We start from the raw sequence: 26,760 nt of genomic DNA on the forward strand, positions 1-26,760 counted from the left end.
CAATCTATATTATAGTTACAAATAATAATAACGCTTTGATTTGCTAGATCCGAGCCGAAATATACAGATGGAATAGGGTGAGGGTTGAATCCCACCAAAACCGCGAGATCCAAGCAAGAAGATCTTTCACTTCCGAAATGGTGAACAACAGAGAATCCCAACGAGAATTCACAGTACCATGAACAATAAATCAAATCGGATACCAACTACTACCTACATACCATGCTTAAAAACCATTTGGAGGAACTTCTCGAGGGTTTACAAAGATAGCCAACGGCCACACATACGGAAACAATTAAATAAAAATGGGTCTAAGATATACTAAATCAATCAGAACCACAAATACGCATATTATTAACTTGGGCCCCATCTTAATTTAATTAAAGTAACTAATTAAAGGCCCTTTATTATATTATTTAAATTTTGCAATCAATTAATTCATTAAATAATTTTAATTATTACATTAAAATCTGGGGACATGACAATTACACCTAGCCTGCAAGGTCTATTATCGCATGTACAAACCCCATTTCCTTCATAGGCAGCCTGGTATGGTAACCATGTAATGCCAATATCCTAAAGCCTCTAAGTTCAATACGGTGTCTATACAACCGAAGTGGTGAAAACAACTTACTAGCAACTTGGTCCTACTTCGAACAATAGTTGCTGCAAATGCTACAATGTTATGTTTATACGAAAGTGATGCATTCATAGTGTAGAAGGATGAAGCACTTGTACGGTGAGAGAAGGCCTATACAACCTTCAAGTAGTATGTGTGTCAATCTTCCTCCACTCCACGTATGGTCTATATTCTTTTGTATGGCAATAAGGCTCCTGCTCGGATACTTTTTTGCAGACTATAATCTTTTCTAATTCAAGATTCTCAATGATAAGGTAAATCGTCGAGAATAGGAAAAATCAATGTTCTCAAAATATGAAGATTTCACAAGCAAGAGGAAATTTGTATTCAATAATGATAGCACTTTGTACTACAATAATTTTTGGGCAAAGATCATAATAGGTGAGGAGTTACTACCACTAAAACTGTAGATACCAAGTAGGGAGGGTCATGCACCTCCAAAATGCTAGACAAGTTGAACCTCCAACTTGAGTTCACAAAATACAAATAAAAATAAAAATTGCATACCTACAACAAGAACCAACTTGGCCTTCTATATGACTCCAAGAAACTTCCCGAAGGAGTACAAATGTACCGAAACGGCCAAAACATTACAACTAATAAACTAAAAAGGACCCAAGAAATACTTTCATTAATTTTTTGGGGCCATACACAATTAATACTCAATTAAGTTAGTTAATTGTATCAAGGACATTTTACCAGCTTACTGTGTTATGTGTGTCATTTGCGTTTTTATGTTCTTGTAGTTTGTTTATGCTTTTGTTTGCTCTACAACCCGAAGGGAGTAAATATTTTGGTGTCAATGTCTAACCAAACTTGTAAATTTGAAGGAAGACTAACAAATGGGATGATGGAATAATGACATGCAAATTTGACCAACAAGTATTAGTAATTGACAATGACATTGAAGACGAATGGGAAGAAATCCATGTGTGTGACTGCATGATGTGTACATCATGACGAAGTGAATTTCTAAATGATTATCACTTGTATTTGTACAAGTTATTGAAAGGTGACGATCTTTCAATAACTTAATCTTCTATTGTGACGAAAATTTTATGATGTTTGAAATAGATCATAATAGATTATAACTTGCATGGTGGATTAAGTTCTTTAAATAGACCATGGCCTTCTATTGTGATAGATGTTTTATGATGTCTGAAACAAATCATAATATATTATATCTTGCATGGTGGATTAAGCTCCTTAAACAAACCATGAATGTTCCTATGGTAAGTATCATTAAGGAACCGTGCGCACATACCTTATGAATATTTTTGAGTACTTAGTGAATGTTATGCAACTTGATGTTCAGGAGGCCAATGTTCAAGAGAACTTGGTGAATATCATGTAACTTGATGTTTCAGAGGCCATTACTCAAAGAGTACTTGGTGATTATCATGTGACTTGACATCAAGAAGGCCATTACTCTTAATATCATTTCCCAAAGTAGTTGGTGAATGTCATGTGACTTGATTTTCAAGAGGCCATCACTTTTGATATCTAAATGATGGATATCTCCTGATCAAAGATATCCTTTATCTTGATAACTTGATATTACATTGAGGTAATACCTAAACATCTCTTTATCCTCCCTAGCTATGAGGGAGTGTTGATGTTTTGTAGCTTCAATCAAAAAAATACTAGCAAATATATATATATGTATATATATATATATATATATATATAATGATTGTCATTATGTGAATGAAAAGACATGCCTACTCTTGACCCATTCTCCATATAAGTGATCAATGCCTTTGGAAAGTACATACCCATCAGACAATGCAATTACATTTGCAGCAATCGTAAAACCTTTACAAAGTTTACCAAAAATCAAGCGCTTGCAGTCAAAGAAGGAAAACTCTTTCTTACAAACATTTGGGGATTAAACTTGATGGAGAACTTCAAAAGAAACACGTGAATAAAGTCACATAGAGTACAATTCAAGGATAACAAATTGCATTAATGATGCTTTACCAATACTTTAAAATTAAGAGGCTATATCTAAAAATTCATGAGAAAATTGCATAGGGTTGCCTCAATTTGACATTCAAAATTAAAGACAACACTAGAAAATCACATTATTTCATTGAGCGAGTATCCACAATTGAAGGAACCTTGAAGTCATTTCATGATCTTACTTTGCAAGCTTAGCTTGAGAGATGACCTTATTCAAGAAAGGATTAAGTGTTTGATGTTTCACTTCAAAACATTGAGTATTTGATTCTATATGTTGTAGTAGAATAAAACTTACATCAACACAGCCTTTATACTTATCATTATCGCTGGGTCGTAGTCGTCAATATTTCTTTGCAATGTTACTATTATTATCCTTTACTAACAATGCATATCGATATGCCATGCTTAAATCATATTGATATATTTCAGTGATAATCGACACGTAATGGATTTCAATCTTATTATCAATTCTTAACAGTTCTTTACTTCTTGGATTACAAAATGAATCATTGAATCCTGATATTGTCATCTTAATTGATTGTATAATGATGGATGTCCACGCTCATTGTCCTTGTAAGTAAACCCCTATTGGTACCAACTGGACAAACACCAATTTTCTTTACTTTTCAGATGTTTGAAATTTCGTCAAACACTTTGCATGCAAGCTTAATCTCACTGTACTTTATTTTCAGATTGTACTTTTTAAGTTTATAGGCTGCAAATGAGGTTATTGAACACTTCTAGCAATGCAAGGTTGTTATAAAAATGATATAATAGTTGTTTCAGACCTTTGGCAAACAATCAATAGACTGAAATAAACTATTACAGCTAATATACATAAAGACAAACACTTGCCCTACGTCTCAATATGCACCTATGACCACTAGGCGTTTCTACAAACAATTGTTATGCAACCTTGTAACCCCAAACCATTTACAATGACAATTAATAATCACTTTGAGAATTTAACTACAATATAAACCAAACTACAATTTGCACCTATAACCATCGATAGTGTTTGGTGGAAACTTGCAGCAATACAATGGCCATGTATAGGTCAAACTTTGCACACCAATTCAATCCTCTTTAAATGCAATTTGCAGGCCTTAAACAGAGTGGTGACTGCCCTAAAGTCCCACACAGATATGGCAACACAAACACCAATATGCAGCTGCCTTAGCCTGGAAAACTCTTAGTTGAAAACGCTGGTATGGAGCACACTAAGGTGTTCAATTTCAGGTATTATAGATGTTAACTTTTATAGATCTTTTTTTCTGCAAATGTGATAACACTGCCATCACATTGATATGTTCCAAATGCAGATTTGAAGACTTATAAATATTAGAGGAGGAGACATGTCTCTACGGTTAATCATCATTAGGGAATAATAATATATTAACAATAATATAAATAACCATATATGTGTATTATATATATATATATATATATATGATGATTTATCATCAACAATGTATCTCATGATCGAATCAGTCTGACTAAAGCTACAAACTTAACAGTCCCTCTTAAGTAGGGAGAATTGTTATAAAACACATTATGTTCTCAAGTATATGAAGAGATATCATCTTAGTATGATATCCCTGGAATGGCATATTTAAAGATGTCAGCATATGTCATCAAGTTAGATGCTATATTTCAATATAATCCGAAGTATGGTTCAACAAGAAATATCAATCATATGATATTCATCATACTTATATTCTTTTGGTATGTGCACTAGCATCAAAAATCCTTATTTCCTACCCAAAAAACATGTTATATTCTAGTAGGATATGAGTTATCTAATTTTCAGTACTCCGGGACAATGACTTAATGAAGTTGATCAGATAATTAGTAATCAACATGTCATGAACTCTATCATGACAAGTATCATGATCTCCGACACTCCAGGATAGAAAGTCAATGTAGTATGATCATGATGCATTTGTTATCATGACTACCGGCACTCCTGGACAGCAACTTAATGTAGTTTGTCATGATAACAGGTCAAGCTATTGATAAGATCAGCACCTTACAATATGTGATGTCCCTATTTTGAAATAATAAATTAATAAGTAATTTATAATATAATATACAATTATTGATTGTATTATTAATACAAACATATCAAAATGATATAATATTATATCTCAATGAATCAGTATTAAAATATTTAGTATTATATCATAATATATAAGATTATAATATTCAAATAAATTATATAGATAGATAGATAGATAAAATTTTAACGTCCACGAGGCTAAAAAATAGCCTATGGGACAGCAAGACAACTCAAGCAGACTTAAGTAGCAATGTTCGCCGTTTGTGCAGGATGATGATGAGTCCACCCAAATGCTCAATGTACTCTTCATTGAATAGGTTATGCCAAGAACTGTCACATATAGTGTCCGCAAATTTATCTCTATTACTTTTGTAGGCCTCACATTCTAAAATAAAGTGTTGTTCAGTTTCCACTTTCCCAGAATTGCAAAATCTGCAAATTCTCTCTTCACAAGCCTCCTTTGGCCTCTTCCAACGCCCGGTCTCACAATGAAGTTGGTGAGAGTTGGTTCTCAGCTAAGCAATAAGAATTTTAGCCCTCCACGAAATGTTGGCTCCTATGTATGCTTTTTGGAGTTGATCACAAGTGGGGTTGAACTCATTTATATAATATAATTTCTTCCTTCCAATCTCGCTTCCCCAATTTCTCTTGTAGAATTTCTCCATGACAAAGACCTTTATTTGTTTATTATTTGTGGGGCACATATTGAATTGAATATTCCATTTACTCATCCATTTGATGTTTTGTTGCGTCCATGTCCTTTTTTGCTTACATAGTGTGTCACTAAAGACAACTTTAGGCCATCTATCCTCTTCCATTTTTTCGATTCTTTTTAGATAGCTTAGAAGGCGAACCATAGCAAGTGCCTCAATAGGAGCAGCCCCCATTTCACTTAGCATGATATCATATGGAACAATGCCTTTGATTTTAAACTTGCTTGTGATCAAGCGCTTTTGGATTCCTTCAATTTGTTTCCATTGTGCTATAGTAGTGTTGCTGGCCCATAATTCACACCCGTAAATAACAACTGGCAGCACAAGAAGACCAAACAAAGTTTGAATAGTTTTCCAATCTCACAACTCTGCTTCACGGCACCTATTCTGAAGAGCATAAAAAGCCTTCCACCCACCTAATATCCTTTTATACCTGCAGCTAGACCAGCTTAGTTTTTTGTTGAAATCGATGCCAAGGTATTTATACTCCGCCACTTCTTCAAGAACACTTCCATTGTAATAAAATTCATGTTGGTGTTGTTTTTTATTATTAGAGAAAATCATAACTTTAGTCTTGCTGATATTGACCTGCATCCCCACCATTCCGCAAAAGCGCTCAAGAGAAGATAGATGATCTTGCAAACCACAGGCAGATTTGGCAATTAAAATGAGTTAACATCATCAGATTTCCACAATCCATTAATAATGAGAGCAATGTTTCTGGATTATGTAGTCTGATCCGAAACGTTGATGCTAAAAAATCTCACACAATCTAATCCAGAAACATTGCTCTCATAATTAAAATGAGATCGTCCGCATATAGGAGCAGCTTTATAACAAATTCACCTAGCTGAATGCCTTCACCCTTTTGCATGTTTAACCACTCTTCCAGTTTGTCAATATATAAACCAAACAAAGTAGGAGATAAAGGGCAGCCCTGTTTGACCCCGACATCGCTCCTAAAACATTCTGAAATGCCATCTGGAGTTCTGATTTTAACTTTCACCTCTTAGTACATTCTATGAACAGAAGCTCTGAGATGCATAGGAATCTCCAATTCTTCCATCCTAAACCAAAGCTTGTCTCTCGGGACAGTGTCAAAAGCCTTTTTAAAGTCAACAAAGCAACAAAATACCTCTTCCTTTTTCTCCCACTCTTTTTCAATAATGTGTCTCAAAGTGACACAGTGATCCACTGTCGAGTGCTTTGGCCTAAAACCAGCTTGCCTTTTAGCACTTTTATGGTTTTCTTCTGCCCATTTGCTGATCCTAGTTTCTATCATGCTGCCAAAAAGTTTAGCAAAGAGTGGATTGATCATTATAGTCCTGTAGTTGGAGGGATTGTTAACATCGCCACTCTTAAAAAGTGGTATTGCAAGGCTGATTGTCCAATCTTTCGGAAACCCTTCTTGTCAAATTTTGTTGAAAATTTCAGTGATGTGCGGTGCAAGAGTTTTCATACCCCACTTCAAATATTCTGCTTGGAGCGCAACAAGGTCTTTTGCTTTACCTCCACCTAACTTCTTAATCCCCACCTCTATCTCTTGCACAGTGAAAAGATTTGTATCATCATTGACCAAAGGTGACTGTCCCACTCCACCCTCTTGTTCATAAAGTTTCTTAGCATATTCAAACCATTGGGTGGCAGTAATATTATTATTTTCAGTTTGTTTTCTCCTTGGTTGGAGTTCTTTCCAAAAACGTTTGGGGTTATTTCTGCCCAAGAAAATTAGCTTCTCTCTCCTTGTGAACATAAAATCAGTTTTTTTCTTCTTTAGGATCTGTTTGTAGGCCTTAATGTCAAGGTTAGTTTTATTTGACTCCCTTAGGTTTCTCCTAGCCCTCTTGCATTCCTTATCAAACCAAGCATTGGCTGGAAAACAATTAGTTTCAGATTTTCTATTTTTTGCTCTCTTGCATTTTGAAACAGCCTCATGAATCAGATTTGATAAATCATAACTATTAACACCATGTCTATACATAGGGTGTCCCATACAAAGTTCCTCAAGAGTAGCTCTAAAAGTGTTACTATTTTCTGAAGTTAACAAAATTCTTTCCTAAGAAGGGGGGTATTGAGGGCCTTGGGTTTTAGCTCCAATCCGCCTATCCTTTGCCCAATACAAATTTACGTACAGCGGTCTATGGTCTGATTTGAGATCCCATATATATATATATATATATATATATATATATATATATATATATATATTAATATTATTTAATAATATTCAAAAAATATAAATGTTGATATGTTAACTATTAACATTATAACATGTAGTTACCTATGTTATAAAAACATATTATTAATAATATTAAATAAATATATTCAACAAATATACTAATGAGTGATATTTAATAAGGGACAATTACATCAATCATAATCAACATATATTATTATTGATAGTATATAATCATATTATATTTAGGATCAATAAATTAACAAAACAATATTATCATAATTAATGTTATAAACGAATGTTGATTATGATGCGTTTGCTATCATGACTACCGGCACTCCTAGACAACAACTTAATATAGTTTGTCATGATAACAAGTCAAGCTATTGATAAGATCATCACCTTTCATGACATAATCCATATATGTAAAATAGTAACTCATGATATCCACCATGAACCAAGTCAGAGGGTGGATCCATCATAGTTGTTGGAACAAGGATTTTCACCTCAGACTTCTCTCTCATACAAAAGAGACCATTAACAAGGGATCACACTTCAAAATTCTCCCTCTGAACAACGATCTTGGGAAGTCAAGTCCTCTAGTTACTCCCTCTCTTCACCCAACGATGCCCGTCAAACTCCGTTTGAATCGAATATCAATCTTCCAACTTTTCTTTTCTTTTTCTAATTTCTTGAGATGTACATAGGGGTAGACTCGTCAAAATCATGCAGTCACACGTATTTTTAGACTCCCTATGAGCATCAATCTTCTGAGCTCCTGCGTTGCCTTTGAAGAAGTGTCAGACTCCCTCTTAATATAGAAGGATACTCATAATCTCAATCATCAAGTATATTTGCTTCAAGAGCCTCACTTTATCCAGCTTGATCATCAAATGACTAATGAATTCTAGATCAGAACTTCTTTGGAGCTACTATTATAAGATGGAGTCTGAACAATATGCTTGATGTACCATTCTTCTTTTTTTGCAAGATCATCTTCAGATACAAAAGAAAAAATCAAGGAAAATAGCTCATATAGTACATGTAGAAATACAAATAAGGGAGAGACTATAGTGAATAGATAAATGCAATACTTAAGAATACTAAATACTTATCTGTATATCAATCTCCTTGATACTAATTGCTTCAATGAAGGTCCATATGCCTCCAATGGGAATGAAACATTGCGTTAAGGTAATTATTCACCCCCCCACAATGTAAACTTCCCACAAACTTCATTTTTATAAAGTTCCCAATCAATATTAGGTCTAATGAAAGGCAATCATCCATGAATGATATCGACCGCTAATTCTGTTAGTTATCAAACTCTTATAAAGAAGATTTTTATTATTTTTTTAGCCATTGTACTTGCATATTTACTACGTACCCAGGGGACACATCTTGACCCAAAAAGGCCACATTTCATAAACGGGGATATCCCGGGGACAGGGGGACGGGTATGGGACATCCCCATCCTGTCCCCCTTTTCTGAAAATTCCCAGGAAACGTCTAGGAAACTTGGGGACTTCTGAAAATTTTTCTTGGGGGCAGTTGCGAACACCTTGGAAGTCATTGGGATGGCTAGGTGTCCCCGATTTTATAGACAACGTTAGCACTCCGAAAAAAAAAATATTAATTAATTTTAGAGTGGGCCCCTCCTTCCAAGCTCACCCTAACATGCTTATTACTGTTTGATAGTTAATTCTTTCTATTTGGGGCCCTTTGATTAGTATTTGACAACATTAAGTTAAGAATCATGGAATTAATATTGCTGTTATAGTCATGCTACACACTTGGAATTATATAGAAGATTGTTTGCACGGTGTTGGCAAAGTCTGAAAAGTGAATTATAGACCTAGAACATTCATCCTTACGTCATTTTCTGGCATTACATCAGTGCTAGGTTGGTCTTGGGTTGATCTGGGTCCTTTGTGGAGATATGGTGAATATTGAAGTTGCAACAAGATATCGTCCCTATATATATATATATATCCGTCCTTGTTTGTCCCCCACCCCACCCCATCCCCAAAATTGGCAAAAAAAAATCATTCCAAAAACCCGTCTCGTGTCATCCCCATCCCAGAAACTCAGGGGAACATAGCATATTTATCATAGGACTTTACCATCTTCAATTCAAATGTTTCCACACCTTAAATAAACTTTGTTCAATTATACTTTCCACCATCAGGTATGTAACTGATTTTTTGGCTTAAACAAACAAATGTTATTGGGCCCTGTCTAATTGCTTGTCTACATGATAATATGCATAATATACAACTTATCACAAATGGGTAATAAAACCATGTTATTCAAATATAAGACCATCTCATTCTTGCATGGAAAACAATTAACTCAATCTGTATGGAAATATCCCCTTGATACCCTCTTTTTTGTGGCATGGAAAATCTTCTGTACAACACTGCACAAAGCATCAATCCATAAGTGCCATATCATCCCAACCATGTTGTACATGTGCCCACCTAACATCCACGATATTACAAAAAATTTAGGGATAAATATTTTTTGGCACGTCAATGGTAAGTGTAAGGAGGCCAAGAACCACAATCAAGGCTTCTGGAAACGCTTCTCAAAATTATTCCTTGCACAATATATTCAATTCAAAACCTATATGAATTTTGATCTTTAGCAGCAGTTTGATAGTAGATTATGTTTAGTCAATTTGGATGAAATTCATCATAGGATCTTTGATTCATCTTGAGCAGCCCAATATGCTGCCAATAGTGTGCAATCGAAGCATCAAAACCTCCAACTAACTCTAATCATAAAAATAAATGTCTTGATAATGCTCCCACCATGATCAACTCGCATTTTATCTAGTTATTCCTCAATATAGTTCACGATGACTTAAGTTAATGGAATGAGGATCACTGGTTTTACATCAATTGGTAAGCAGGAGGGACTGCCTTGCACCTAACAATCTACTCTTCAAATTTATTTAGCATCTCCACTCAGACAATTTGTGAAATATCCCCCTAATAATAGAATTTAATTATAATAGTCAGAATAAAAATATATAAACACTTCAAAAGTGTAAGAAACAATAATTATTATATAACAAAGTTATTAGTAAGAGACTATGATAACTATAAGATACTTAAATATATTGATAATTATAATTATATATATATTAGACATGAAATAAACATAATGGATAATATTATTACATTTTATAGAGCTCAATTTAATATAACTAACCATTAGTATATAATATAAAAATCAAAGAGTCACATCTCCTTGATGAAGGGACACGAACAAGTTCAGGCCCGTGTATATAACAAGGAGGAGAAATCAGCAAAGGATAGAAGGATCCTCATCAAAGAGCAAAAGAAAAGTTCAAGATGCATACATTTGCAAACGTGGACACTAGAAATAACAAATAAGGTATCGAATCATAACCAGAAATATCAATAATAGACCATTGAAGAAGATACGACCTAGTTAATAATGTAAAGCAGAGATAATCACCACAGATGATATTATAATCTGACAGTGCAGAGAAGTAAACAAACTTTCTTTCCCCACCAATGCAGATATTCAGAATCATCACCTGATATGCAAGATAGACAAATATTGGAGACACGAAGAGTAAGAGATATAAAGAAAGAAAGAAAATAATCCAAGTCAAGTTTTCCTACTGATTGCAGTTGCTGAGCACTAAGTGAAGCAAATACTTTATATGGCGAGCAATTACAAAGGAATGAATAACAGTCTGAATAAGACGTGGGAAAACCATATATATATATATATATCATAGATAACTACAAGCAACAGGCATGGGGAAAAAGAGTATTCAGATCAGGGTCAAAGCTTCCAAAACTAAACCTTATACGCAGTGTAATTGTGAGCATAAATGAAGGGAAATACTAACCAAGATTATATAGACAGAAAATGATAATCAGAAACAAATAAAGATAGAAGTAAACAGTGACATCTCCATGTAAGAAGCAGCAAAAAAAAAAATTAAAATCTGAGATAGTCCACAATGATAAGAAATGTAGGCAGCAAAGAATACTTCAAAGAAACAAAGATTTGATTAAGAAAATATAGAAATGAGACAAAGCTTCACACCAAAAGGAGAGATTACTAATCAAGGAATTAATAATCAATAAATAAGAGAAGAGTTTTATAACTCCTATAGAGACCAAGTAGATCTTGACAGAAGGCATTTGATAAGAATGTCATGATTCTCTTAAGAGAACTCACAAATATTAGAGGGCATTCTTTGTGAATGTCGAGATTCCTAATTGGAATCCAAAGAGAGACTTATAGAGAATCTCTTAGAGGCAATATATATTGTAGTGGTCAAACATATGCATATGTCAAAGATAAGAGACTTGGTGGAGGTGGGATCTCTACTAAGTAGTGTTACCAGAGATCCCAAAGAGGCCTAAGGGAGAAGCTCTTTCTATGACAATTACCTAAGCGAGATGTAGAACTCTCACCAAAGGGTTAGGTGATTGGAGAAAGGATATCTCCCGAAGGATTAGGATGGGTAGCTTGGGTAGCATTTAGATTAGTATTTACTTAAATCTAATGTTGCTAATATGTTTTACATACAATTTTCAATATTGTACCGACAAATGGTTGCAGGTTACAACTTTCGAACCTAATCGAAAATCGGGGACATCACAGTGGTATCAGAGCATGATCTTGCCATCTTGTATGCTTCAAAACTATTCTAAAGAATGGGAACATATATAATTAAAATTAACAATAAGAACATATCTATTTATAAGAGTGAATAAGGTATTATATGAACATGGTTTTGGGGAATCTCAACTCAAGAGAGATGGTCAGAGTATTAGTTCCTAAACCACGTAAAAGAAACATGTCCCAAAATTTTATCAACCAATTTTATGAAACATGAAGAGAATAATTGCTTGAGGACTAGCAATTTTGGGAGGTTAGGACTGTAATATTCCCCTAGTAATGGAATTTAATTATAATAGTCAAAATAAAAATATATAAACACTTCAAAAGTGCAAGACGCAATAATTATTATATAACAAAGTTATTAGTAAGAGACTATGATAACTATAAGATACTTAAATATATTGATAATTATACATATATATATGACATGAAATAAACATAAGGGATAATATTATTACATTTTATAGATCTCAGTTAAATATAACTAACCATTAGTATATAATATAAAAATCAAAGAGTCACATCTCCTTGATGAAGGGACACAAACAAGTTCAGGCCCATGTATATAACAAGGAGAAGTCAGCAAAGGATAGAAGGATCCTCATCGAAGAGCAAAAGAAAAGTTCAAGATGCATACATTTGCAAACGTAGACACTAGAAATAACAAATAAGGCATCGAATCATAACCAGAAATATCAATAATAGACCATTGAAGAAGATACGACCTAGTTAATAATGTGAAGCAGAGATAATCACCACAGATGATATCATAATCTGACATTGCAGAGAAGTAAACAAACTTTCTTTCCCCACCAACGTAGATATTCAGAATCATCACCAGATATGCAGGATAGACAAATATTGGAGACACAAAAAGTAAGAGAAATAAAGAAAGAAAGAAAATAATCCAAGTCAAGTTTTCCTACCGATTGCAGTTGCTGAGCACTCAAAGTGAAGCAAATACTTTAGATGGCGAGCAATTACAAGGAATGAATAACAGTCTGAACAAGACATGGGATAACCATAATATATATATTTTTAGATCATAGATAACTACAAGCAGCACGCATGGGGAAAAGGAGTATTCAGATCAGGGTCAAAGCTTCCAAAACTAAACCTTATACACAATGTAATTGTGAGCATAAATGAAGGGAAATACTAACCAAGATTATATAGACAGAAAATGATAATCAGAAACAAATAAAGATAGAAGTAAACAGTGACATCTCCATGTAAGAAGCAGCAAAAAAAAATCTGAGATAGTCCACAATGATAAGAAATGTAGGCAGCAAGGAATACTTCAAAGCAACAAAGATTTAATTAAGAAGATATAGAAATGAGACAAAGCTTCACACCAAAAGGAGAGATTACTAATCAAGGAATCAATAATCAATAAATAAGAGAAGTTTTATAACTCCTATAGAGACCAAGTAGATCTTGACAGAGGGCATTTGATAAGAATGTCATGATTCTCTTAAGAGAACTCACAAATATTAGAGGGAATTCTTTGTGAATGTCGAGATTCCTAATTGGAATCCAAAGAGAGATTTATAGAGAATCTCTTAAAGGCAATATATATTGTAGTGGTCAAACATATGCATATGTTAGAGATAAGAGACTTGGTAGAGATGGGATCTCTACCAAGTAGTGTTACCAAAGATCCCAAAGAGGCCTAATGGGGAAGCTCTTTCTATGACAATTACCTAATTGAGACATAGTTCTCACCAGAGGGTTAGGTGATTGGAGAAAGGATCTCTCCTGAAGGATTAGGATGGGTAGCTTGGGCAGTATTTAGATTAGTATTTACTTAAATCTAATGTTGCTAATTTTTTACATACAATTTTCAATATTGTACTGACAAATGGTTGCAGGTTACAACTTTTGAACCTAATCGGAAATCGGGGACATCTCAATTTGCCCAAATTCTCCATTTCCATAGTGTTTTGGGGAAACTCCCAATCGAGGTCAAGGTTGTGGAAGTTGTGGAATCTGGCGACGATGATGGCTTATATTATGAAGACTCCATGCGAAATCAGATTGGTCGACATGAGAGCAAATGTAGTGGAGTTCAATCCCTTGCCTCTGATGAAGATGAGCATCTTTACACACCGTTTTTTTTTATTTGCACTATTTGGGTGAATAGGGCTATCAAATTATACTCCTTCAATTAGAACGTTTGGGTATTCATAGTTACAAAGGTGTAGAAGATGTGATAGTAGACTGCTGCATTAATAGAAGTGGGTGACATGAGTGTGGTTGTGTAGGACGACTAATATGCAGCTTGAACATTTGATGAAGCACAAAATCCTGCTGCCTCTACCAAAAAGAAGAGTACACATAGTGAGTCAAATTTAATTCACGTGGTGTATTGAGAGCTTTTCATTATGGATTTGAGAAACAAATGGCTAGGAATGAATGCAGCTTCAATAAGATAAGAAGTTGCACCGCTTTAAATTTCCTTCCTTCATTGGCTAATGTTTTCCATTTTTCATTGTCTCTGTATTGACTTACTGCTTCATGATGGCTTGTTACATAGAATTTTACATTTGTAAACTAGACTCTGATACCATATTAACTTTTATAGATCCTTTTTTCTGCAAATGTAAAACACTCCCATCATATTGGTATGTTCCAAATGCAGATTTGAAGACTTCTAAATATGAGAGGAGGAGACATGTCTCTATAGTTAATCATCATTAAATAATAATAATATATTAACAATAATATATATATATATATATATATATATATATATATATATATATATATATATATATATAAGAATATTTGTCTAAATGAGATGATTTAACATCAACGATGTATCTCATGAGAAAATCAGTCCGACTGAAGCTACAAACTTAACAATAGACACCTAGTTTCATTGTGCCCTATATTGCAGATATCTCACAGTACCAACTAACAGCAACTTCGACATTGGGAATGCAGTAACGGCTCACAATTAGAACTGTGATGCTTGATGCCAAACTCAAAAATAAATCAACAAAAAACACCAAATGCAAAATATGTGACAACCCCAACAATTACAAAGTCTTCCTAGTCACAAAAACCACAGAATGGAAGACACAAACCAATACTCTTCTTAGCCATAGTAGCAACAGTAGAGAAGATGCTCAGGAAATCAGATTAGAAATCTTGGTAAGAAACCACTATACTTCAACAGTGGAATTGAATTAGCAAAACTCCAAAACCCTCACAAGAAGCAACAAAAGAAAATTAGACAATTGGATCATCTATTTGCTTCATGAAGCCACCATTTATAATGCACTTGGCTTCACCAACACACCATTAATTAGAAGCTTCCATTAAATTCTTTTAATAAATAACTTTTCTAGCACATGGCTTCATGAAGATGCTTTTCACTTAAGAGGCTTCAACTTTTAAATAACAACTCCTTGAATTTTTATATTTAATCCTTGGCTTAGGTTTATAACTAATCAAATAAATGGCCCCTTCCAATGATGACTCAACCTTCAACTTAAGTTAAATTAAAACTTTATAATAAGTCATTTAATGATTTAATAATAATTTGGCCACAAATAATAATAACTCGCAAAATACTTATCCTTTAAGTTGTCAGCCGACTGGATGGTTCTGGCGGTGTTTCTGTAGCCGACGGATTGACTGTCGTCGGTGTTTTGTATTTTGTAGCCAACGGGTAAATAATTTGTAGCGGATGTAAAGTTGTGGCCAATGGAACCCTTCGGGAAGGTTCGGCGGTAGTATTTATATCCCATCTGGGATCATTATAAATCATCTATCATCTACTATTACGGATATTATGAAGCATAATGTATGTCTAGCATATGCGAATATAATTCTGCTATTCTGTTCCATTGTCTGTATGCGTTGATTTCTTTACCAGTACAGTAAACATAAGTATGTCATCTAAAACAGGAGTCACACCTATTATTTCCCCATGTGACCAAATGCACTTTCCTAAAATAGAAAGGGTCCTCAATGATCACCCGACTTGCCATAAATAGTAGATGCATAAAACGAAGCCCAATTTGAGTCAAATGAAAACCAAACTAAGACATACAGAATTGTAAAAAAGACAAGAACCTCCCATATCCAAGCCTCTACCTCAAGAGACCCTCTATCCACAATAATTATCCTACGAGGATCACAATAATAGGCTAATCCCTCAAACTTTGACGCCTACAAATGGGGACAGTACATTGTATGTAATGACATATATAATTGTTTCTGCATATGTTTCTTGCCTAATTCCTACAAACCCTTGGAGGTAATCATTCTTTCATATAGCATCCATGGTCTTAAGCATGATTTTCTTGTTCATGGAAATAAACTTCATACTTGGTATGACAATGATCATTGCTTGGGATATATCTTAGGAAACCGTCTTATTTATAAGAATTCACAATTTCCTCATCTTTTATTGTCCAAGTATAATTGCTACTAAGTATACTAACTATTGTTGATAATGGTCAAAGGGCCACCACTCCTTGTCTACAATTGCATTGTACTATTCTAATGGGAAAGGTTCAAGAATGGGGATAATACATGGATTCACGTGTTCCATGTCTCTTACCTCAAGAAAGCGATTGTGTTGCATGTCATAATTTCCAAGTAGCTTTTGCCACCTGATGAGGAGGGTAAACTTGCATTGGAGCCTACAAAGATTATTGATTTTAGAGAGAAAAAGTTGAGGTGATGCGCAATCAATGAGTACCTGGTTGGTTCAAAGGATTTTCTTGTTGAGGATAATGAACAACCTAATGACTTAAATATGAAAGGCTAGGTCCTAAATCTCAAATAGGGTCTAAATCTCAAATGATGTGGTTTTTAAAGTGGTTGCTTAAATTAAGGAACGTAAAGATGGATCCTAATTAAGCAAGGTTCCACATGGGAGAGCGACAAGATTTTCAAGCAGCCAAATTTGCAATTGCTTTAGGGTAAACAATTCCACAAAGAGGAGACTATCATGTCCCTTCTTTAGGCCAGACCTATTTTATATTGCAATTAACTCAAATTGTCCCTTGGGAGTTGATTGCCACACAAGGGGACCCGATCAATGGGGTGAACTAGTGCGCCACCTTGCTTAATTAGGATCCATCTTTATGTTCCTTAATTTGAGCAACCACTTTAGAAACCACATCGTTTGTGATTTAGACCTTGTTTGAGATTTAGGACCTAGCCTTGCATATTTAAGTAAGTCATTAGGTTGTTCATTATCACCATTCACAACATAGTAGTTCTTGTTTATACCATTGCAAAGAGGAATCAAGCATTGGATAGCAGTTATGAAGGTGAGAGATCATCCCTAGTCTATTGGTTCTCCAATAAGATGAGATTACTTTGTAACCTTATTGGACTAATTGGAATAATCATGTTTGCAAATCATTATTAAAGGTGTCTTGGAAAGCATCATCATAGAGACATCCTACCAGAGATTAGTAGAGATTGATATTATATTGCAAATGATTGTGTCATTCCCAACCGATCTAGTTAATAGCGATATTCAAGATCCATGCAAGCATCACATTTACATCACTATAACATCATGTCCATTGGTGAACTCCCATATATAACTTACACTTGTGAGATCATTGGAGACTTTAGCAATTATTTGTTGTCCTCAATTTTGACTTCACAAATTTTGGAAAACCTACTCAATTTTCTTAGAGATTCATAGGTGCATCCTCTTAGTTTTAATGCATTGATGAAGTATCATAAACACAATTTGTTATCCCTAGATTGTACTCTATGTTGCTCTATCTATGCATTCTTTTGAAGGTTTCTATATTGTTGAATCCCAAATTGTATGCTAGTAAGAGTTTTTCTCTTTGACTGCAAATTCATGTCCTTTCTTCATTTTTATGTGTTGTAAATAGTGTTTAGTCTGATTTTTTCCTTAGGTGAGTAGCCCTTGGAATTCCACTCATTTCAAGCTAACTTAGGTCAAAATCGGAGTTGGCTACCTCAAGTTATAAGGTTAGAAGTGGAGTTTTTTAGGACAACTGCATATCCCGATTATAAAACTTCATAAAAGTGAGTTTTTTATTGGTAAAAACATAAAATAAAATTATATTTAATATCTAAAGTGGATTTTGTTATCCATTTTAAAATTTCAACTCATTCTGAGTTGATTTGATCATAGTTTTTAATGTTTTATGAAATAGTCTATTTCAAAACTATTTTTCATGTTAGTTTATTAAAAACTATAGTTAGATATTAAATTTAGTTGCATAAGACATTTTAATGTGTTAAGTGGGGTTTTTAATATGCATTTGCATATTTATAACTTATTTAATCAATGTAATTGGCTAATGCCAACCCATTTACATATGTTGTTGCATGTATAAATTTATTTTATATATATTAATGCATTCAAATGGAGTTTTTTTAACCCATTGCTTATGCATCTTTAAAATTGCCACTTAAGTGGACTTTTTAAATCAAATTGCATGTTTTTAAAACATGTAAATGCATGTCTAAAGTGAGTTTTCACTTAACTTAGACTAAAGTGGCAATTTTGGACCCAATTGCATGTGTATATGATATTAAAAAACTTATTTCTACCTAGCCTAAACCAAAGTAATGATTTCTAGCCCAACTGCATGTCTTTAAAATACATGTAAATGGTCATCAAAAGTGTGTTTAAGTGACTTTCAAAACCATAAAATACAAGGTGGCAATTTTTTGCCTAATTGCATGACTTTTAAAACATGTTTTTACTCTCCAAAAACACGTCCAAGGGCAGCATTTTCCTACAAGAGGCATGGTGGCAATTTTCTAACACATTGCATGCATTATAATACATGCATTTGCTCAAAAAAATCTCGTTTTTCACTTGCAGCATGGATTTGAAAGGCTTTTGTGCATCTTTTTCATATGCAAACGTTCCCCAATAGTGTGTCCATGTATTAGCAACACATTGGCACATGTAATCCTTCAAAAAAGTCATGTTTTTTACTAATATACAAGGCGTTTTTGGGCTTTTTGCACTAGTGGCAATTTTGGGAGTGATTGTATGTCACATGCTACATGCGTTTGGTCAAAAATGGCCCATTTAGGGAACATTTTTTGCCAAAAATGTTGCATTTCTTGATGTTTCTTGGCTTCCAATCATTCCAAGGAGTTTAGGTTATGTATTTTTGTTTTCAGCTTCTTCATCATTTTTAAGCTAAAAATGATGCCCTAGATGTCATTTTTAAATGCATTTGCATATGGCATTGCTAAGTCAAAGTTTGTTGCGAGTGTTGGGCATTTAATCTCTCTAACTATCTACACTTGCCCAAATTCGAACCTTGACTATCCCTAAGGTTTGAATTTTGAAATCTAGATAAGTCTTCTGATGATAAACAAATCATAATCCAAAATTTCTTGGATTTTTTTTCAAATTTGTCAAAGATATGAAAGAGACGTATTATTTTGTGGTTGGTGGAGAGAGGTATGTTTTTCCCATATTTTTTTAAAGATATTTTGTTCTTGTTGCAAATCTTTCAATTTCCATTTTCAGATTTGCATAGTTCTTTTTGTATATATGTTGCTCCTTTTTCTTCCATCTACTTCTTTAAGTTGCATGTGCAAGGTTTCATTTACTTGCATATGTAGTCGGGGTAAACTCCCATTCTAAGGAAAGACAAGTTCTTCATTTTCTCTCATGAGAATGCAAGCGTAATTACCACCAATATGCATTCCATGAACCTCCATATGGCTGCCCTATGGTTGAAAAAGAATTTCCCACATGCTTGCTGGATAAATAGCATGATGGAAGCGTAGCATGATTTGCATGCTACGCTTCCATCTCATATATTACCCAATTGCTACTCATTCATCCTTCATTTGCATAATTTAAATCTTGTTGTTCACACGTGCTTTTCACCACCAAAAATCCGTTTTTTGGGTTTTTCCATCCACATATTTTGAGCTTAAATGCATTTATCCATTTACTGTCCCAAAAATTTTCAGCCATATCCCATATGCAATGCTCCCAAACAACCCCGTTTCTAAGTTTACCCCCATTTAAAGAGCTGATTTTATGCATGCTAAGAAGAAAAGAGGGCACGAAACAAGCATGACCACGTGATGAGACTACAAAAAGGTGAAAGAATGATTACAAGCATAGAGTGCTTTCAAGCTAAAAAAAGGTCAATAAACACTCAACGGAACAATCAAGGATGCATATTCACATTCCAGTTCGAGATGCTTCCACCAAACTTGAGAACTATAATTGTAAAACATCGGGCGTCTTGTAGCAGCATGAAGACCAATAAAGTTTGATGTAATAGAATTTGTCTTGTAAGGCACTTAGAATATTTTCATCATGTATTTGTAATTTGTAATTGACATATTACATGTGATGGAGAAACAGGATGTTATTGCATGTGATAGTATAACACGCAAAGTTGTAACATGTAATCAAGTTGCAACCGCATTAGGCATGCAACTTTGAATAAGTCAAATTAGTTAGAAGTTTGTTAGAGAATAAGTCAAAGTGATTGAAGATGTTCTCTTTTTCCTCCACCTTTCTCTCTCTTATTTTCCTATATAAAGGAGAGAGCTCATTGTAAATAATCATCTTTCGCAAGGCAAGAAAATTCTACAAGTTTGTATGTGCACTCTAAGACTTTGTGCTTGGATGTAAATCTGTATTGCTTTCAATAAAAGAGAAAACTTGTTTTCTAACTTTGTGTTGACTCAAGGAGTTATGTGACAACATTTTTTGGATATTGATTGTGAGTTTTGGAGCTTCGCTTAAGAGGGATTTGAATTTAATTGTGCAGACTTTGCGCTGCCCTATTACATTTAGAACCAATTTAAACTTTTGAAGACTTTGTGTTGTAGGAGGACAAATTGTAATACATAGTAGTGGTTATAATCACTTAGAGTTGAAGACTTCGAGCTTCAACTGTAAGTGTTTTTATTGACTTTGAAGGTATCCAGTAAGAAACTTTGTGTCTTACTAGTTATTCTGCTTGAATCCTCATTCAAGACAAGTGTAGGACACTTTGGGTTTGTGTTTTTGTTTCACAAAATATAAAAAAGTAAATTGTTGCGCTTTTTGTTAAGTTGGAAAGTTGTAGTTGTATGCAAATCATTCTTGAAAAAAGAGGATTTGATTAAGAGAACCATTCTTTTTCTAATTTTAGTTAAGTTCTTATTTAAGCCACCTACGGTAAGAAGGGAGTCTCTCCTATTGCTGAGAGGAGAGAGAAATCTCATGAAATGTTGCCTAAAGTCACAATTCTGCAAGTCGTAGACAGTGATGTACAAAAATTTTAGCCAACATTATCATATCTATGAATATCCTAGACCGTTGTGAACTCATCTCAAGCATCTCTCTGTTTGGAATTGAGAATTCACAGAGCACCACTCGATCAGAATTACAGATCTTATAGTGATGATGCATTGAACATATTGAATACATCAAAGATACAAGATGTGCATCTATATATTTACCAATAGCAAACTATAAGCTATCCTTGGCATCAATATCATAGATTGATCACATTGGATGTGATCCTACACTCACCGAACCGATTCATTCACAGCACTTTTATTGCAGAGGTCATGAGATCTTGAGAACTCATTATACACTAAGTGTTCATTGCATCGGATTGCAGATTGGGCATTGTTTGTCTCCACACATAGATCACAGACTGTCACCATCATATTGATACTGAGCAGAGCATTCAGACTGTATCTCAGACATAACACATCAGAATCGCTTATTCACCACTCATCAACAAGCATTCATATATCAGATCACTAAGTACTGCAATTAAGCATATTGGAGAAGACACAGCATTGAGATAATAATTACAATTGTATCCGCACCATCCAACATGGACATGCTATCTTTGGAAGGCTCATTGCTGTGCTGCATCATTTTAACTGATTCTACATTGCTCTAATAATTATTATTGATCTCTAAATTCTGCATTGATCTAGTGTTACTATCGTGTTTTTGTGTCAATTAACTTGGGACATTCCAATGGTACTAGTAACTAGATAATGGTAAACTCAAAATAAGGTTGAGAGGAACAACTCCTCCCAACATATGCTCCAAGCACTAGAACTAATATCTCTCCAAGTATGTCAAAGAAACAGCTCTAGTCATTCTATCTGTTGATGAGGTAGCATCATTCTCCTGGACAAGTTGTTTGTCTCTGGGTGCATGGGCTCAAACCTCCTCCCCTATGGCTACAAACCTGTCTCCCAATAAATATGATCAACCCATGCATGAATATTTTCAATTTGAATTGATGCGTAAAGTTGGAAATTGGAAACATGTAGCTTGATCCCAAGACCCTCTATCAACTCATACTTGTCTCGAATCCAAAAATCAATCAAACCCTACCAGCTCCTTGCACAAAAACTTTCAGCTCCTTTCAAGATAAAAATGTTATCTGAATATAGTGAACATTTTGAAAGGAGATAGGCAAGTGAAAATGGTTAAATCACAAATGAAATGTATTTACATGTCTACAGGGATGTGCTTTTTAGCAGAGTATTTTTTTTAATTGTTTGATTCTAGGCACAAACCCTACTTGCAAGTCTTTGAACCATGAGTTCAGGTGCAGAACTTGGCAGATCCATGAATCTGATCCACAGCTTCATCAAGTTCACCTCAGATCTCTGAACTCAAGCCTAGGCAAGGACCCAGCAAATCTCAATTCTATGGTCATATGAGCCACGTGGTATAGCAGACATTCCACATGGTATGGTTCTAGGACACTCTATTTTCCATCCAAGGACATTTTCTTCATCAGACATAGTGGGCTTCTCCTGGTCAAGAAAAAACAGTTTTCTCATCAATAATTACTGGCATCTTTTCCAATGCTTCTATTTGTCAAAGCAAGAGCAGTTTTCTCACTAATTACAAGCATTGAATTCTAATGCTTCTATTAGTGTATACTATTCTTGTCCTATGTTATCTTAGTTCTTTGCAGGAAGAAACGTACAGAAAGATTGTGTTTCTTTTATGTATAGCTTATTGAATTAAAAAGTGATTATGTCAATAAGATATACTGTAAATGTCTAATAATTTAATAGTGTAATATATAGTGAATTCCTCATAAATTTTTAATTTTATTTTTCTAAAATAAATTCTTCATAATCTTGTTTTTGTTCCAATGTTGCATGGGTACGCATACCCACACCCCTAGGATGCGTACCCACATACCCAAGTCTTTGGTACATGTACCCAAGTACCGGGTACTTAGTGGAGAGCATCATAGTTAAGGACCTTGGTTAAGATTTCTAACTTTTGTTTTGGTTTTTTGTTTGCGTATCAGCTTGTTGTTTATCAAGTTTAATTTAGTACGTAATCAGTTTGAAACTTTGATATAATACTGCTTAACAGTAAACTTTATCATTGTTCAAGTTAGAAGTTTATCATTTGCAATATGTTATTGTTATTGATTTACGATTTTCTTGTTCATGTTTAAAGATACCTTCTCTATTATGCATCTAAACATTTAGCATATATTATTATTACAAACATATTGCAAACTTTATCGCTGTTCTTGTTTTGAAAGACCATTGTTATGACTTATATTTTCAGATTTTCTTTAAATATTAAATTATATTGTAAAAAAAAAATCAACTCAAATACCCCCATCCCCTATTTTGAAAAATAGTTGTACCCGTAACCATACCCAAGTACCCCCATCCCATGCAACCATGGTTTGTTCCTATTCTATGTTGCCCCTGTTACTGCATTAGTGCACATGTATATGGTTTTAGCAACAGATACGGCAAGGCAGATGAGTGCTAACCTTGGTTAGTATTGGCTTTTACGATCAATCAATCAATTTCCTTCCAAAAGATTTTGATGTTGTTGCAGCTGACATGGTTATAACATGTGCACCTCATTTTGGGCGGACGTTTTTAAAGATTGGTTCAATTATATCTAAAGTAGGAAAAGTAAACTTTGTAGATCATTGACTTGCTTGCATTATTTTGAATATAAACTAGTGAAATCATAAACCCAAATGTGCTTACATCACATAATGATCAAACGAACTATTTCTGTAAGGATAGGAAATATATTTTTGGAACTACAGAATGTTATCCAATTTCGGAAAACGTTAATATCCATTATATGTAAAAGTTTGTACTTTGTAGGCTTCATGCAAACTCATGGTCTGTATAACTTTTGTATTATGAAGCTGGTCAGATGGGAGGATCGATGGAGCACAGGGTGGATATGGACTTATTGTAGATCCGGATGTAACAATTGAAACAATATCCTCTGGTAGTGAACTAATTTCTAACATCTAAGTTCAATATTTTCCTATCTCTTTCTTCTATGGTTCTATGTACTTCCAAATTTTGCAGAGGATGATTTTGTTGTTTTGGGAACTGATGGACTATGGGAAAAGATAGATAACCAAGAAGTGATCGATATGTGCTTATCAATTGGGTAAGTATCATACAATTAATAGTTTATTTTATACATCAATTATCAATTGGGTAAGTGGCATACACTTAATAGTTTATTTTATACATCAATTATTCATCATATGTATGGTTCAATTCCCTAACTAGTTTATTTGAATGGGTTTGCATATCATCCTCTACATCTTATGTGAAACAAATCACAGATTGAAAAAATCCCTAGAGGATGTTGCTAAACACCTTGTAAAAGTTGCACAAGATCGAGGGACAACTGATGACATTTCAGTTATTGTGTTACGACTCCCAAAATCAACGAACTCCGAATTAAATCAAAATTAGTGAGATTTCCAAATACTTACCAACTATTGATTTCCATTTCTTATGATGCTACTATTAAACTGAACTGATTTAAATGGTAGGTTACAAAGATGTTGAAAATGCCTTTGACTTTTTATATATCACGCTCATGAGAATGGTTCGTTAAATTCTCACGAAAGTAATTATTTAATGTTGCAGGTCATTGTATTTCATTTTCCAGAGGCGACGAAAGCCAAAACCAATGGACTTCTACTAAGATTCATTTCTATCCAGATTCTTAGTCAATAGAATGTAGGTGATCTGTTTTGTTTCTACTGTCAATGAGAATAGACAAATGTATATTAGATTTTTTACCATGATAAGATCGGTTTAAGCAATGTCTAGCATTAAAAAATGCAATCTCCCAATGGAAGAATGGGAAAATTCAGTTTCATCGTGCATAAACTGACGAGGAAATTCTCTCATTTTTTTCAATAAATGTAATCAATGTTCATTCTCCTTCAAAAGACATTTCTATCATTTTTCTTCTATTGATGTAATTGATATTCAATTCTAATTAAGCAAGAGCTCTGTTCAAGCTTGAGTCCTTGCCTTATGTGGGAAGAATGAAGCAGAGTTATTGTTTGTCAGTGGTGAAATGTTAAGATACATTCAGAACAAAGTAACTAAATAGTATAAGATGATAAAATAATACAAAATTTAAAAACTCCTTTCAGTTCTACCAAATGATTGATTATTTAACATGCACATTTTGCTCATCTTGTAATGTATTCCTATGAAAAGTGAAAGATGGTCTAAATTTTAAAGAGGAGAATAAAAGATTAAAGTAATTTTAAAACTTTTTTATTATTATAAGTATGGAACTAATATCTATCTCCATTGTATCTTCCGTAATTAAGTAGGAATTATAATTTGTTCGATGTCATCGTTTATTTTATTTTTCATTGTTTTCCTATTGGTGTGGGTAGTGGGCGGTTATACTATTTAGAGAACTTGATTTTCCTACAGAGCACCACTTGAAGATGTTGTTTAGCTAGTTAATTTGTAGGTTGTTTATGAATTGGAAATAGATTCAATGCATTTGATTTGAATGTCTTTAATGATTTAGCCGTAAGCTTTGCATATAAAATCAGCAAAACATTGAATTTGGCAAATTTTTAGGTTAGTAACATGTATTATACAAGAGAGGCAAAAATAATTATATAATGGTAATGGTAAAAGTGCAATATAGAAGCAACAATGATAAATTACTTCTATACATAGTAATAGTAACTAGTTAATATTTGAACTTCAAATATCAGAGTCTCTTAATAAATGATGGGACCCTAATATACGTTTGTAATAAAAATTTCATACAAATTTTGAAATTTATCTTTATTTGTAAAAAAATAAAAATGAAAATCTAAAGTAAAAAAATTAGTAATATTGAATTTGGAATATGAAATTTAGATATTGTTATAGAAGTATTTAAAATTTCAATATTTTTAGTGTAAATGTTGATTAGGTGATGTGTAAAAGTAATTGAACACATTGTGGAGATTTTTGAGAAATTGTAATAGTAAGGCCAATGAATGTTTGAATTATGGATTTATATTCCTTTGACATTTCTCAAAACCTTAATAAATTATTTCATCAAATTGGTACTTGAGATCTATCTATTTAAGCATTGCTTATTTGAATCCTTCCAATAAAAGAAGTATTAATAAAATATAACAATAATATGTATATTGATGAAAAGTTGAATCAAAATATACTCCGAAGGTATTTACTAAATATTAATGTCAAACAACCAATAAAAAAATCTACATGTACACATGTGCTTGGTGAC

The 26,760-nt window shown here is 33.7% G+C and overlaps 1 protein-coding gene across 5 annotated transcripts in view; it reads left to right on the plus strand.

Moving 5' to 3' along the window:
• Positions 1-25,658, plus strand: part of LOC149529179 (putative protein phosphatase 2C 45) — a 333,681-nt gene extending 308,023 nt beyond the window's left edge. For 3 of the 5 annotated variants that reach the window (XM_089808590.1, XM_089808587.1, XM_089808589.1), the window contains exons 11-14: positions 24,386-24,471; positions 24,555-24,639; positions 24,821-24,952; positions 25,131-25,658. In XM_089808590.1, the coding sequence (XP_089664716.1) occupies positions 24,386-24,471; positions 24,555-24,639; positions 24,821-24,952; position 25,131 (304 nt within the window). In that variant the 3' untranslated portion in view covers positions 25,132-25,658. The remainder of the gene's footprint in view (positions 1-24,385; positions 24,472-24,554; positions 24,640-24,820; positions 24,953-25,130) is intronic. The other 2 variants (XM_089808591.1, XM_089808592.1) reach the window with 1 other exon arrangement.
• The last annotated feature ends 1,102 nt before the right edge of the window (positions 25,659-26,760 follow it).

The sequence above is a fragment of the Cupressus sempervirens genome, chromosome 11 (assembly GCF_028749045.1).
Source record: "Cupressus sempervirens isolate cs-2001-9-10 chromosome 11, ASM2874904v1, whole genome shotgun sequence".
Lineage (NCBI taxonomy): Eukaryota > Viridiplantae > Streptophyta > Pinopsida > Cupressales > Cupressaceae > Cupressus > Cupressus sempervirens.